Source organism: Schistocerca gregaria, chromosome 1, assembly GCF_023897955.1.
Source record: "Schistocerca gregaria isolate iqSchGreg1 chromosome 1, iqSchGreg1.2, whole genome shotgun sequence".
Taxonomy (NCBI): Eukaryota; Metazoa; Arthropoda; class Insecta; order Orthoptera; family Acrididae; genus Schistocerca; species Schistocerca gregaria.
The window spans coordinates 218,274,442-218,289,702 of record NC_064920.1 but is presented as its reverse complement, the minus strand read 5'-3'; the positions used below and the strand labels follow the sequence as shown (position 1 = coordinate 218,289,702).

The following is a 15,261-nucleotide window of genomic DNA, read 5'->3' as shown; positions in this document are numbered from 1 at the left end:
GTATGAGCCCTAATTTCTCTTACTTTATCTTTGTGGTCCTTATACAAAATGGATGTTGGCAGTAGTAGAATTGACTGACAGTCAACTTGAAATGCCGGTTCCCTACATTTCCTCAATAGTGTTTCAGGAAAAATGTCATCTTTCCTCCAGGAATTCCTATTTGACTTTGCAAAGCACTTCCATTATACACACATGTTGATCAACTCAATTGGTAACAAATCTAGTAGACTGCGTTTGAATTGCTTCAGTGTCTTTTTTCAATCTGACCTTGTTGAGATGGCAAACAATGGAGTAGTATTCAAGAATGGGTCACACTAGTGATTCACACACAGTCTTCTTTACGAATCACTCTTTCCTAAAATTTTCCCAAATACACCAAAGTCAACCATTTACCTATCCTACTCCTGTCATCATGTGCATTCACTTTCATACTGTTTTGCAATGTTACATCTAGAGATTTAATCATTATGACCACATTAAGCAGTGCACCACCAATCCTGTACTCTAACATTATGGGACTTTCCAGAATGAGATTTTCACTCTGCAGCGGAGTGTGCGCTGATATGAAACTTCCTGGCAGATTAAAACTGTGTGCCCGACCGAGACTCGAACTCGGGACCTTTGCCTTTTGCGAACAAGTGCTCTACCATCTGAGCGACCGAAGCACGACTCACGCCCGGTACTCACAGCTTTACTTCTGCCAGCATCTCATCTCCTACCTTCCAAACTTTACAGAAGCTCTCCTGCAAACCTTGCAGAACTAGCACTCCTGAAAGAAAGGAGAGCTTCTGTAAAGTTTGGAAGGTAGGAGGCGAGATGCTGGCAGAAGTAAAGCTGTGAGTACCGGCCGTGAGTCGTGCTTCGGTCGCTCAGATGGTAGAGCACTTGCCCGCGAAAGGCAAAGGTCCCGAGTTCGAGTCTCGGTCGGGCACACAGTTTTAATCTGCCAAGAAGTTTCATTATGGGACTGTTTTCCCTAATCATCTGCATTAACTTACATTTTTCTACATCTACAGCAAGCTGTCATTCATCAACCAACTAGAATTTTGTCTCAGTTATCTTACATCATCCTAGAGTCACTCAACGATGACACCTTCCTGTACATCACGGGGTCATCAGTAAACAGCAGCAGACTGCTGCTCACCCTCTCTGTGGTGTCATTTATGGATATAGAGAGCAAGAGCAGTCCTATCAGTTACGGAAGCCACCGGCCCAATAATTCACTACCCAGATTAACAAAACACATATATGTCAACTACTTAAAAATTTAGTATGAACAAAGTTATCAAGTTGTCACTTACGTGAATGCTTGGTTTCTGTTCATTTGGACATGTCTGAAAGAACAGACACCACATGTAACCCACACCTGTGGCACATATTATGTAAATTGAAGGTGGAGGGGAGGGATAAATGAAAGGAACTAATGATATCAGCTGCATCAGCACTTTATGTGGAATCAGTGGTGATGAGTCAAAATGTATGTCAGACTCAGACTCATACCCAGGATCTCCTGCTTACTATGCAGTTGTGTTAACCTCTGTACCACCCAGACATAGAGTTTATTGCAAATGTGCAGTATATCTTGGCACCCTGCAGATCACGTAAGGTGTCTGTTCTTTTGAACATGTCCAAAGACATCGCATATTCGTATATTTGATTTGCCTCAGTGGGCAATGAATCAACGACCTTCAGTGTGGATGCACATTTACGTTTAACCTCCAGCAGGAATCTAAAATTAGCCATCATAGAAGACATGGTCAGGGACTGTGGACAGGTGACGCTAGGTGGATGTGTGGGTCAGCCGAGGAGCTTGCTGACAATTTCACTCGTCACCACTGATTCTACGTAGAGTCTCAACGTTGCTGATATCATTAGTTCTTCCCCTTTCATTTCCTTTCCCCCTTTGGTTTATATAAGTTATCACTTAACATAAATTACTTTACAACATATACCATCACAACTAATAAAGCTTTCACATTTATTGGATTGGCGCAACTGAGTGTGGCATGAAGCTGACAGAATGTGTTCTGCAGCTGGCATCTGTTGATTAACTGTGTGCTGATTTCATGTGGTGGTATGTGAAACACCATCTGGGATTCTGTGCAGTTGACAAAAGCTTAAGAGTATGATACAATGGAACAACTGCAAGAGTTTGCGTATCATAGTGGTTTAGAGAAGGTATTTGGTTCCACTTTGGAGAAATAAGCACTTTTAGCTATGAAAATTTAAACTTCATTTTACAATGTGCTTTTATAAACGTTAATAAAATCCTTACACTGATGTTCAGAGGAACCAAGGGACTGAATTACAAATATCTGGACAAGACACTGTAGAAAAGAGCACATCAAATCTTTCACTGCATAATGAATTTGATACAGGTACAACTGTTTCACTGGTGGCAGAAAATGACAAGCTAACGGAACACAAAAAAGGTCATCAGAGGAAATAGGGAATATTAGAATTCCTTGTTAACAACAATATCATTACAGGTAGAAATTCCCTGGAGACAGCTTGGACTTACCAAGCCGTGAGGAGTAATTGCCTGTGGCTCTTTTTAAAGGAACCTTTCCGACATCCAATAAATGTGATTTAGAAAAGGAATGGAAAACAAATATGAACTTGGCTGAAAAGAGATTTCAGCCTAACTTCAGTGTCTGAACCATTTTGGCACATTGTTCAGTAAGATGACTGAACAGTGAAACATAAATGGAGAATAATTAGAGACCCATTTGTCAAATGAGGATCTAAAGCTTAGCAGATCATTTGAAGGTATGTGTAGGCAGAAAGTAACACCCTCCCCCTTTTCTTGCATCACCACCTGGATCACACACATTAAACTAAAATGCCACTTGCCTTTGTCACTATAATTGACCCATCAGATGCACTTAAAACATAAATGTTGCACATCACTAACAAAATGTGCTATTGTGACCAAGGACAGAACAGCCTTACAGAGAAGTGGATGAACCCATGTCTCAGTGTTTCACATCCAGAAATACAATACAACTTTATGTAAATGGATTTACTAAGTTAAGATCTACCACCACCAAAATAATGGTAGTTTTAAATTATTATGCACATACTGTGCTGTTTTCTGAATAGAATGATTTTCTAAACAGCAACCAGCACTGACTCTGATAACAATTACAGCAAGAAATGTTTATCACTTTATTTGCAAGAGATAATATTAAAATTATTCATTAGCATGTGTCAGCATTCCTTGTATTCTTTATATTCATGGAAGTAAATATAGAGTGGTCAAAATAGAGCTGTCTCCAAAAATGTTTATATGTATCTCACAAAATAAATACATTGATTAAAGAATAGAACTGTTCTTTACAGAAGATGATGGAAATCCATTGATGTCAATTTGGAACTGTACGTGATTTATCAAACTATGAGACAAACTTAGTAACTCTGCCTGATAGGTGGAAGGAATAGAATCTTCATTGTTCTGCTGTATCTCTTCCAGGCTCATGATTAGTTAAGTATACCTGCCACTTTGACTTGCTTCGCAAAGGGAGAGAGAAAGCCAGGAGATTTTACTTCCTTTGCTGATTGTCCTCTCCAGACATGCCAAGGTTGTGTATGAGGTTTGTATGCCACTGCCCTATCTTACTGATAACATCCACACTGTCATTTCACTTCTGCCATTTGATCCACAAATGAGATAAACAGATTTCAGATCTACAACTGACCATTAACAGTTTGGTGAGTAATGCTTGGTTTACAAAATGTAACATAATTCTTTTACCAAAAACTAACCTTAACACTATCCAACAGCTGCACAACATACTGCTGAGGATTTTCTGATGTGTAAGAGTCCTTGTTCTATGACTTAAGTTTTGCGCTGAAAATTCTGCCGGAGGTTTTGCCAACAGATTTAAATCCTTAAGCTGTTTCACATGAACTATGCTTCAAATAATTTTAGAGAATGATCTCATAATGCTTTGTCATTACGATCAATTTGTATCCATTTCGAACTAAAAACTTAACAATGTTTGCCACTCAGAGACTACCAACTTGTTACAGGCACGTGTCTACACACTCAGCCCCTCAGGCATGCTCAGGCATCTGCCGCTCACACAGAAAATTGTGTCTATCATGATTTCTAATGATCTCTTTTTGCTCCTTAAATTATGTTGGCACATCATGAAAAAATAAACTTTTCAGGTCTGTTTCATTTTGGCCACTGTGCAAAAGTCACCTGCTTTAATATATGTGTATCAAACATATGGTCAGAATGAAGATTTACTGGAGATAAAATTCAGTCAAAGTGACAGCCATCACCTCTCATGACTTTAAGCATCTGTCGACAAATGCTGAATTACTCAAGAAGTGGGAATCTGTGTCCATGTGCACCCAAATTCAATAATACTTTTTATCTTGGTTAAGCTGTACCGGCAGCACAACTGGTCCGGTCTTGCCAGTGTGCTACAGCAAGTCAGTACAGGGCTGGGAATGATGTTGATAACTGCTGGCCTGGGTCAACATAACACTGATGCCAGTTGGTGGTATACTTTGGAGATGAGGCTACACCTGGCATAGTCTGCACCTTAACAGGACTGGGAATGAGAGGGTGGTAGAGTTAATCGGTGAGAGTACAGAAGATGGGCATCGTACCATACACGGTCAAATACCTGTTTTCACAGGTAGGGTAAATCATCCCTTAAGAGGGGATGTACTTAAAATTTGTCAATAATGTTGAATCTTTTTTCCTGGCACTACATAGTTACGTAACATGTACTTTTACCAATGAAAATTTAAACTTCATTGTCTCCAATTTTCAAAGTTAGTTCATGCTACAAATGATGAAAATCCATCTCGTTTCAATTAGTGCACAGTGCCATACCCCTTTTCTACATAACTCTGTCCTCTTTCGTGATATTTTATTATTTCCTTCCATCAGTGAAAATATCTACACAGTATAGATGGCTGTGAGGCCATTTACAAAACTATTATTTATGATTTATTAAAGAAATCCACACTTTTTTTTTAGTTGGACCACTTTTTTCGTTTTGTGATATGTGGTGCTGTAATAGTCACAAACATATGGCTCACAGTTTTAGATGAACAGTTGGTAACACCTAGGTTTTTTAAAATTAAAATCCAGAACGTAGGTACATTTATTTCGGTTGTTCCAATGTGATATATCCACCTTTGTGAACTTATCATTTCTGAGGACGCATGCTGTTACAGCATGATTACCTGTAAATATGACATTAATGCAATAAATGCTCAAAATGATATCCGTCAACCTCAATACATTTGGCAATACGTGTAACGACATTCCTCTCAACAGTGAGTAGTTCGCCTTCTGTAATGTTCGCACATGCATTGACAATGTGCTGACGCATGTTGTCAGTCATTCTTGGTGGATCATGATAGCAAATGTCCTTCAACTTTCCACACAGAAAGAAATCTGGGGATGTCAGATCCAGTGAACGTGCAGGCCATGGTATGGTTCTTTGATGACCAAGCCACCTGTCATGAAATATGCTATTCAATACCGCTTCAACTGCATGCAAGCTATGTGCCGGACATTCATCATGTTGGAAGTACATCGCCTTTCTAACATGCAGTGCAACATCTTGTAGTAACATCGGTAGAACATTATGTAGGAAATCAGCATACACTGCACCATTTAGATTGCCATCAATAAAATGGGGGCGAATTATCCTTCCTCCCATAATGCCGCACCATACATTAACCTGCCAAGGTCACTGATGTTCCACTTGTCGCAGCCATCATGGATTTTCTGTTGCCCAATAGAGCATATTATACCAGTTTACATTACCGCTGTTGGTGAATGACGCTTTGTTGCTAAATAGAATGCGTGCAAAAAATCTGTCATCGTCCCGTAATATCTCTTGTGCCCAGTGGCAGAACTGTACACGACGTTCAAAGTCGTCGCCATGCAATTCCTGGTGCATAGAAATATGGTACGGGTGCAATCAATGTTGATGTAGCATTCTCAACACCGATGTTTTTGAGATTCCCGATTCTCGAGCAATTTGTCAACTACTGGTGTGCAGATTAGCCGCAACTGCAGCTAAAAGAGCTACTTGGGCATCATCATTTGTTGCAGGTCGTGGTTGATGTTTCACATGTAACTGAACACTTCCTGTTTCCTTAAATAACGTAACTATCCGGCGAACGGTCCGGACACTCGGATGATCTCATCCAGGATACCAAGCAGCATACACAGCACACGCCCATTAGGCATTTTGATCACAATAGCTATACATCAACATGATATCAACCTTTCCGCAATTGGTAAACGGTCCATTTTAACAAGGGTAATGTATCACAAAGCAAAAACCAAGCACACTGGCGGAATGTTACATGATACCACGTACTTATACGTTTGTGACTATTACAGTGCCATCTATCACAAAGCAAAAAAAGTGGTCCAACTAAAACAGTCACATTTATTTACGTACTACACGAGTATGTAATAAAAAATGGGGTTCCTATTTTAAAAAATGCAGTTGATATCCGTTTGACCTGTGGCGGCGCCATCTAGAGGGTCAACCATAGCGCCATCTGGTTTCCCCCTTCAAGCTAGACGAGTTTAGATATTTGTAGTTTTTTTTTAATGCTTATTTCGTGAGGTATTTGGCCCAGTTACTATCAATGGACTACCCTGTATAAAGGAACATTTTCCACTGATCAACTGAAGATAAAAAAGTGAAATTTAGTACAGGTTTTGTATGTACTATAACACAACTTTCTGTGGCACAAAATTTTCCTAGTCTTTTATCATCAAATTTATTTAAATTTTTATGAAATAAAAATTCCAGTGTTTCATGCATATAAATTTAAAAAAATTGCTGCATGAGTTCTAGGAATGATATTAAAAAATTGGTACACAGACTTTTTTATCTACTTAAAAGAATAACCTACTACATTTTGAAAGTGATAAGTAAAGTAACCTCCTAGAAAATGTTCCGTATGTGGTAATATATGTTCTAAAAGTATCGAGCATTGCCTTGTTAAACTTATTTGATAAAAAGAATTGAAAAATAAATAATCCAGATTATAGCCAATACAATAATGACACCATGTGCAGAATTTCGTTCTATTGACTCTCAAACAGTAAAAGTTACATCAACTTATATGTAACCTTGTATTTTCTCTTGTGTCTCTCCCTTAAAAATTTCTCAACCAGTTTAGAGATTTTTTTCTATAGATAACGTTTCTTCTATGTATAATGTACCAACAGAGGTGGAAAACGAAATATTGTCTTTAAAAAACAAAACCCCATCTGGGTGGGATGAAATATCCACAACTGGAACGAGGTTGCGTATTATCTCATTTTATTATCACTATCAATTGTTATAAATCAACCTTTTGAGCAGGGTTGTTTTCAAATTAAACTGAAATGTACTGAGATAAATCTGTTATTCAAAAATGGATCAACAGAAGCTGTGGAGGATTACCACCTTATCTCTCTTCTCCCAGTCTTTTTCAAATTGTTTGAAAAGACTGCAGCAAAACAAATGTAAAACATCCTTACTATAAATTACATAAGTTTTAAAAACCAGATTCGATTCCAACAAGGATAAAGCACTGTAAATGCTGGCAATAAGGTTAATCAAAAGATATGCTCATCATTAGACAAGGGTAGAAAGGTTACAGGAATATTCAGTGATCTGAAAATCCCTCTGCTTCACTCCCTATATCTACTTAAATTACTGAAACAAGAAATCAGGGGCTCTACTTTACGATAATTCAACTCTTACTTAATAGATAGGAAACAATGAGTAAAAGTAACTACAAATTTAAGCAATTACCCCTCAAACAGGACACAATTTCCCAAGGAGTCCCACAAGTTTTGATATCGGGCCACTATCTGTTCCTTTTCTACATAAACAACCTCTCACTTGCAACTGATGGTCATTGAGTTTTATTTGCTGATACATAAATTCTAATCAAAAATGAGGTGCCTGAAAGAATTCCAGAAAGGGTTAAAATACTTTATAAAAACATGAATCTTGGTTCTACCAAAGTGGACTACAACTGTGTGTAACTAAAACCTGAGAACAAAGTAAAATAAAACTAACTTGCAATAATGAATATTTCACAGAAGAAAACCATGTAAAGTTCTTAGGCCTAAATCTTGATAAAAATATAAAATGGAAGGTGCTCATTGCCTATTTAGTAAATAACCTGAATAGCTTAGCATTTGTAACATGTATCTTGTTAGGTGCCACAAACAGAGGTGCCAGAAAGACAGTCCATCACTGCTAATTTGAGACAGTTATTTGTTATGCCATAATCTTCTGGGGGAATTCAGCAAGTGTTGCAGGGCTCCTAGTGATACAAAAGAAAATAATTAGGAATGTGTGTGTTGCCAAACAAATGGAATCCTGTCAACCACTCTTAAAAAATTTAAAAATGCTATCCATTCTCTCTCTTAACACACATAATGTGTTGATTTTATTACGCAAAAATCAACATATACTTGACCTTTTCCACCAAAACTCACCACAGAGATACTTTTAACCACCAGAGCAAAAGGGGTAAAAATTTACAATGAAGTAAAAGGGAGCTACATATTTAACATGGATATTCATTAGCTAAAATGATTACTCTTTACTCTTCTCATGGAAAATAACTATAATTCTAATGAAGAAATACCTGAGTATAGTTTCAAAGTTTGAACAAGGGAATTACAACTTTTTGTGTACTGAAATCTATAATTAATAATGTGTACTTGTACCTCAGAAATATATATAAAATAATAGAACATTTGTATTTCTCCTAAAATGTTACTGTAAAACCTGATATCTCTCCTATACATCAAATAAAATGATTTGAAAACTGTATGTAATGAGATGAATAAATCACATTTTACAAGGCTGGAGAAAGTTTTCTGAACGGTCTGGAGGGAATGCAAGGGGTATAGCAGCATATTTGCTGTTCAGCAGTCAGCAGCAGGTGTCCTTAGTGTGTGCAGCAACACAGTGCAAATCACAGAACATATTCAGCAGGGTGGAATTTCCTCTCTCCGGCCATCCTGATTTAGGTTTTCCATGCTTTTCTAAATTATTTCAGACACGTGCCAGGGTGGTTCCTTCAACAAGGCCACGGCTAACCACCTATCCTATACTCATAAAAAACATATTTATACATTTTATGTGCATGAATATTTTGAGCCATTTATTTTCACTCTATGATGCTCATAAATCTATATCATTGTGAAATGATCAATTTATGAATAAATAAATCAAATCAAATGCTTTAAATGCCCTATGGTACTATGGTACTATGGTACTATGCCCTATGAGCATGCCTAATGCTACTGTAGCTGCAAGTGATACAATTAACAAACACGTAAATTTCATGGCAAAAGTTTCTGGGATTAGCATACTTTATCAAATCAAGAGTGCTTATTAAATGTATGAAACTAAAGCTGTCATGTTATATTAAGCAATAAATCATTTATTTTATGGAGTTGTTTTTGCTCACCATTTTTAAATCTTTCACAGAATTTTCGAATAGATGCTAATGATGCCAAGTCACATGTTCTGCAATATACATATTTATTCTTGCTTTCCAGAACGATTTCATGTCTTGTCTGTAATAGACATACAATATAACAAATGAAATTTGTTCAGACATCTTTTGAAAATACTTTTATAAGTACTTCAAGTTTAACTTGTACATATTATGACTAATATATAATAAGACTAATACAACGTCAGGACTTATGACATTACCTTTTCACACTTTTGAATGTCACGACATGCCATGACAACAGTGGCTCCTCGGAGTGCAAGTTCTCGGGCTGTCTCCTTTCCAATTCCTGTATTAGCGCCGGTAATTATTACTACCTTGCCATCAGCACGTGTTTTATTTTCGTATTTAGGACCTCCAGTATATTCTCTGTAACATAATAATAACTTATAATTTTTTGAGGGTATATCAGCAGTACTATGCAGTCAACTAACACACATTACTCATATAGGCCTAGTTCTTACAGTTAAAACACAAACAACTGTTTCTGTGTCACTCATTTATCTTAAAATTAATTATTCATCCTGGTTTTTGAAGTGTTCATGAAGCTAACATTGAGTGGCATGCAATATAGCATTTTGGTTACTGCAACAGACACCCATTTTTCCACATCACATAGTTTAACCAATCCATGCAGAAATGATGACATGAATTCTGCCATCAATTTAAATGAAAACACAGCTGAGAAGTAAAATTTGTCACTGCTCAAACAATTGAAAACTCATGAATTTTGGCCAGATTGAAATGTTTCTTTCTGAATAATTAATAAAACATGCCGCAAATATTTAATTAATCGTAAAAGACTTTAAGAATAATTTTATCTGTGTAAATAAATCTGTAAATTAAGGAGAAAAGGTCATAATTTAATATAAAACTGTATTTTTTACTGTTCATGTAGAGAAATGTTTATATATTGGAACTTGATAAAAAATGCTACGTAAAGCAAGTTGTACAGCAGTCGCCATAATTTGTGCTGAAGCTGTGCCCCCCCCCCCCCCCCCCCCCACTTGTTTTTGATTGCTGTCTCATAAAATGTAAGTGTTGTTCTCGTATCTGTAACCTTTTGTTAAATAATGTTAATTTAAGGATAAGAGTCATGTTTGAATCAAGAAACCTACTTTCCTCTTCCATTATTGCCACATCTCAATTTATTATGTTGCATTTTAGAACTTCAGCAAAGGAGAGTTGCTGTTGATTTGTTTTGTGGCCACAGTGAATGCTACTAGTGTTCATTCAGCATTTACTTTATCAAACTTTTATTTCAGCATTCCTGAGAACTCTTTTACCAATCCTTTCTATCAGTAACCGGGCAATGTAATTATGTGAACTGCGTAATTTTGATATTGGTCACTGGCCTCTAAACAATACAGTCAGTCAACAGTCTCATTGGTCTGATGGGAATCTGGTGCTGGATAGCAGAACGCAAATTCATTATTAAGCAAGTAACAATTTTCTATGCGCCAGTTTACCATGTCAGAAGCTTTGCCACGAGCAGATGTGATTTAAAAGTTTTACACTAATTTATAATAACAGTAATATTATAAGATCTGTTGTGAGAGGGTAAGATGATATTATAATTCAAGTGATCTTATATAACATCAGTGAAGTGTTCTGCACTATAATAAGTATTTTCAAACATTCTCTTAAGACATGAATATTTCCATTCATTTTCAAGTATGCTCTAATAAATCCATTTCACAAAAGATGTAACCAACTGTTCCTCAAATTAAAGTTTGAAGCTTTTTTCCCCCATTGTCATCATAAGCATTCAAACACTTAGTGCAGTACCAGTTAACTAAAAACTGAAAAATAAATGAACTATTTGGCACTCATCCATCAGGTTTTTGGAAACATCATAGTCTACGTCTACATCTACATGGTTATTCTGCAATTCACACTTAAGTGCCTGGTAGAGGGTTCACTGAACCATTTTCATACTACATCTTTACCATTCCACTCTCGAATGGCATGTGGGAAAAAGGAACACCTAAATCTTTCCATTCAAACTTTGATTTCTCTTATTTTATTATGGTGATCATTTCTCCCTACGTAGGTGGGTGTCAACAAAATATTTTCGCATTTGAAAGAGAAAGTTGGTGATTGAAATTTTGTAAATAGATCTTGCCGCAAAGAAAACCACCTTTGTTTCAGTGACTGCCACCCCAACTTGCGTATCATATCAGTGACACTCTCACCCCTATTGCGTGATAAAACGAAACGAGCTGCCCTTCTTGCACTTTTTCGATGTCCTCTGTCAAACCTACCTGGTAAGGATTCCATACCGTGCAGCAATAATCCAGCAGATGATGGACAAGTGTAATGTAGACTGTCTCTTTAGTGGGTTTGTCCCATCTTCTAAGGGTTCTGCCAAAAAAGCGCAATCTTTGTTTCACCTTCCCCACAACATTATCTATGTGGTCTATCCAATTTAAGATGCTCGTAATTGTAATTTCTAGGTATTTAGTTGAATTGACAGCCCTTAGATTTGTGCGATTTATCGTATACCCAAAATTTATCAGATTTCTTTCAGTACCCATGTGGATGACCTCGCACTTTTCTATGATAAATGCCAATTGCCACTTTTCGCGCCATACAGAAATTCTGTCTAGATCATTATGTAATTGCAATTGATTGTCTGATGATTTTACTAGACGGTAAATTACCGTGTCATCTGTAAACAATCTAAGGGGGGCCCTTGTCAAAGTGTCAGACAACATGGAAATGGATATGAACCAACAATAGGCTACTATAATGATCCTTCTGTAGTTAAGCTAACCTTTCACCATTGTTAATTCCAGCATAGTAATTATATGCTTCGCAACATATGCCTATCAATAGGCAGAACACCTTATGATAATAAAGAGTTTCAAAAATGAGTGAACTTTGCATTTTCCACCAGTGCTAAGAAATGATATGAATGATGTCCTCCAGGACATCAACAATGTATAATAAAGGAAATGGAAAAGACAAAACATAGAAAATACATAACATAAGGTGTCCCCCATTAAGAACCATACATTGAGACACTGTTGTTTCCCACATACATAAATGATTCCCATTCCATACCCTCTCATTGTAACTACCATATCTATACTGATGATCTTCAAGTACATCTGAGCACCAGAAAATGTAGATATAAACTTCAATAACAAATACAGCAAAGCTGTTATATAACTGGAACAACAAAATAAAGACTTTAACTGAACTATATTAAATTGGAAGGTTTCCTCATAGCTCATTAATGGCTCATCAATTCACCCCTGCATGAATCACATGTACACATTGCTCTATAAATATACATATCCCTTTCAGTCACTCAGTTAGAGATATTGGTGTAATACATAAACGAACACACACATTAGAGCAGAAATACTACGTCTGTGTGCTGTAGCTATATGTGTCATTTAATATTTTACAAAAATGCAAACTGTTTTTGGCCCAAAATCTTGAAAGTAAAATGATTTTGTAGTTAATTTTGCCCATTTTCAGTTCGACATTCTACTAAAATAAATATCAAATAATAACAAACAATGGAAAATCTAGGATGGAATGTAACAATATAACGAAAAAGGTAGTTGCTACTCACCATAAAGCAGAGATGGTTGATTCGCAGAAAGGCACAACAAAAAGACTGTCAGAAAGTTAGCTTTCGGTCAACAAGGCCTTCGTCAACCCCCACCCCCCCCCCCCCCCACACACACACACAAATGCAAGTCACATGTATGTGGAAAGTTGCATTTGTGTGTGTGTTTTCTGTGTCTATTTTTGACAAGGCCTTGTTGGCTGAAAGCTAACTTTCCGACAGCCTTTTTTGTTGTGCCTTTCTGTGACTCAGAATCTCCATATGGTAAGTAGCAACTATCCTTTTCAAACAATAACAAATTACAATGGATTTACTTTCCTATGGAATAGTATATGGGAGATACTATAAACACAGTACTGCAAGTTGATATTGTCCCTTACCACATAATAAGATTCTACTTACAAGCAACACAACATAGCAATTACCATACAGTCAGTCTGCTTTGTAGATGCCTTAGTGATCATAACCCATGTGTAGTAGTCTTACCTTCTCTCCTCTCCTTTTTGATACTACATGTATTGATGCCATTTTTTGTGTTGTAAGCACATGCCTATGTGTAACAACACACACGCGAGACAGATTATTTCCAAGAGATATTTCCAAAGTTTCAAAAATAGACTTATGTCTGCAACGAAACTATGGTTGTTTTCTTAACCAAATTCTCAACTAGAAAGCCATTTCAGTCTTACCTAGGATTTGATACTTGGGCAATGTATGGCTCTATAACACATATGGTTCAATAGAGTCATAGTGTCGAGTGGTACATATCTGTTTTCATACCCAGCAGTAAATTTCACTGCAATGTTGTATGTAGTTTACCTGTGATCCTACAGTAAAACTACCAGGCACTATCATGTAGTGTGAATTATTAGGTAACATATTTTGAAATATATGAATAATGTTGTTGTTGTAGTCATCAGTCCGAAGACTGGTTTGATGCATCTCTCCATGCTCGTCATCTCCGAATAACTACTGCAACCTACATGTTTCTCAATCTGCTTACTATATTTATCTATGATCTTTACTCCCCGCACTTCCCTCCAGTACAAAATTAGTGATCCTTTGGCGTCTCAGAATGTGTCCTATCAACTGATCCCCTCTTTTGGTCAAGTTGTACCACTAATTTCTTGCCTCCCCAATTTTATTCAGTACCACCTCATTAGTTATGTGATTGGCCCATCTAATCTTCAACATTCTTCTGTACCACCACATTTTGAAAACTTGTATTTTGTTTTTGTCTAAACTGCATTTCCGTACATTGCTACACTCCAGACAAATATCTTCAGAAAAGACTTCTGAAAACTTAAATCTGTACTTGATTTTAACAAATGTCTCTTCTTCAGAAATGCTTTTCTTGCCATTGCCACTTAACATTTTATATCCCCTTTACTTTGGCTATTATCAGTTAACTTGCTGTCCAAATGGCAAAACTCATCTATTACTTTACTTGTCTATTTCCTAATCTAATTCCCTCAGGATCACCTGATTTGATTAGACTATGTTCCATTATCCTTATTTGGCTTTCAAAACAGTGCCCATTCCATTCAATTGCTCTTCCAAGTCCTTTGCCATCTCTGACAGAATTACAACATCATCGGCAAACGTCAAAGTATATGTGAATAACAATAAATGAAAACTGATTGAATTCTATGAATAACTGACATAGGTGACAAAAGATTTATATTGTATGTACCAATATATTCAATCACACAAAACATCAGAGCTGTTAAAGTGATGGTCCTACAGTTTTACTTAAATATGCAATAAAATTAATAATGTTTTTTGAGTGTGGTAAAACTTGTGTAAATGTGTACACTGAGTGGCAGCAGAATCCCTATATGTGACCTACATACTGTATAACTGGTCTGGGGGGGGGGGGGGGGGGGGGGGGAAACAGACTCTGAGAGAATCATTTTGTGGTTACAGCTCTTTCCTTGTCCGCATCTGCTTCCTATTATGTAATAAGAAAATGTGGTTTTACCTGGAACGAACATAATTTTTCTTATTTTACTACCCACAGATTTCTCACTGAAGTTTGTACATCTTCAGTGTGTTTTATTTATTATCTATTGAACAATACAAAAAGAATTTACGTATTTACCAGTTTTTGTGATTCTAATTTACATTACTGTATGCACTGACATATATATTAACAA

At 36.7% G+C, this 15,261-nt stretch overlaps 1 protein-coding gene across 1 annotated transcript in view; it reads right to left on the bottom strand.

Moving 5' to 3' along the window:
- Positions 1–15,261, bottom strand: part of LOC126337419 (retinol dehydrogenase 13-like) — a 65,587-nt gene that overhangs the window by 15,923 nt on the left and 34,403 nt on the right. The window contains exons 2-3 of the mRNA XM_050001467.1: positions 9,726–9,891; positions 9,475–9,583 (exon numbers count right to left, since the gene is read on the bottom strand). Of these exons, the coding sequence (XP_049857424.1) occupies positions 9,475–9,583; positions 9,726–9,891 (275 nt within the window). The remainder of the gene's footprint in view (positions 1–9,474; positions 9,584–9,725; positions 9,892–15,261) is intronic.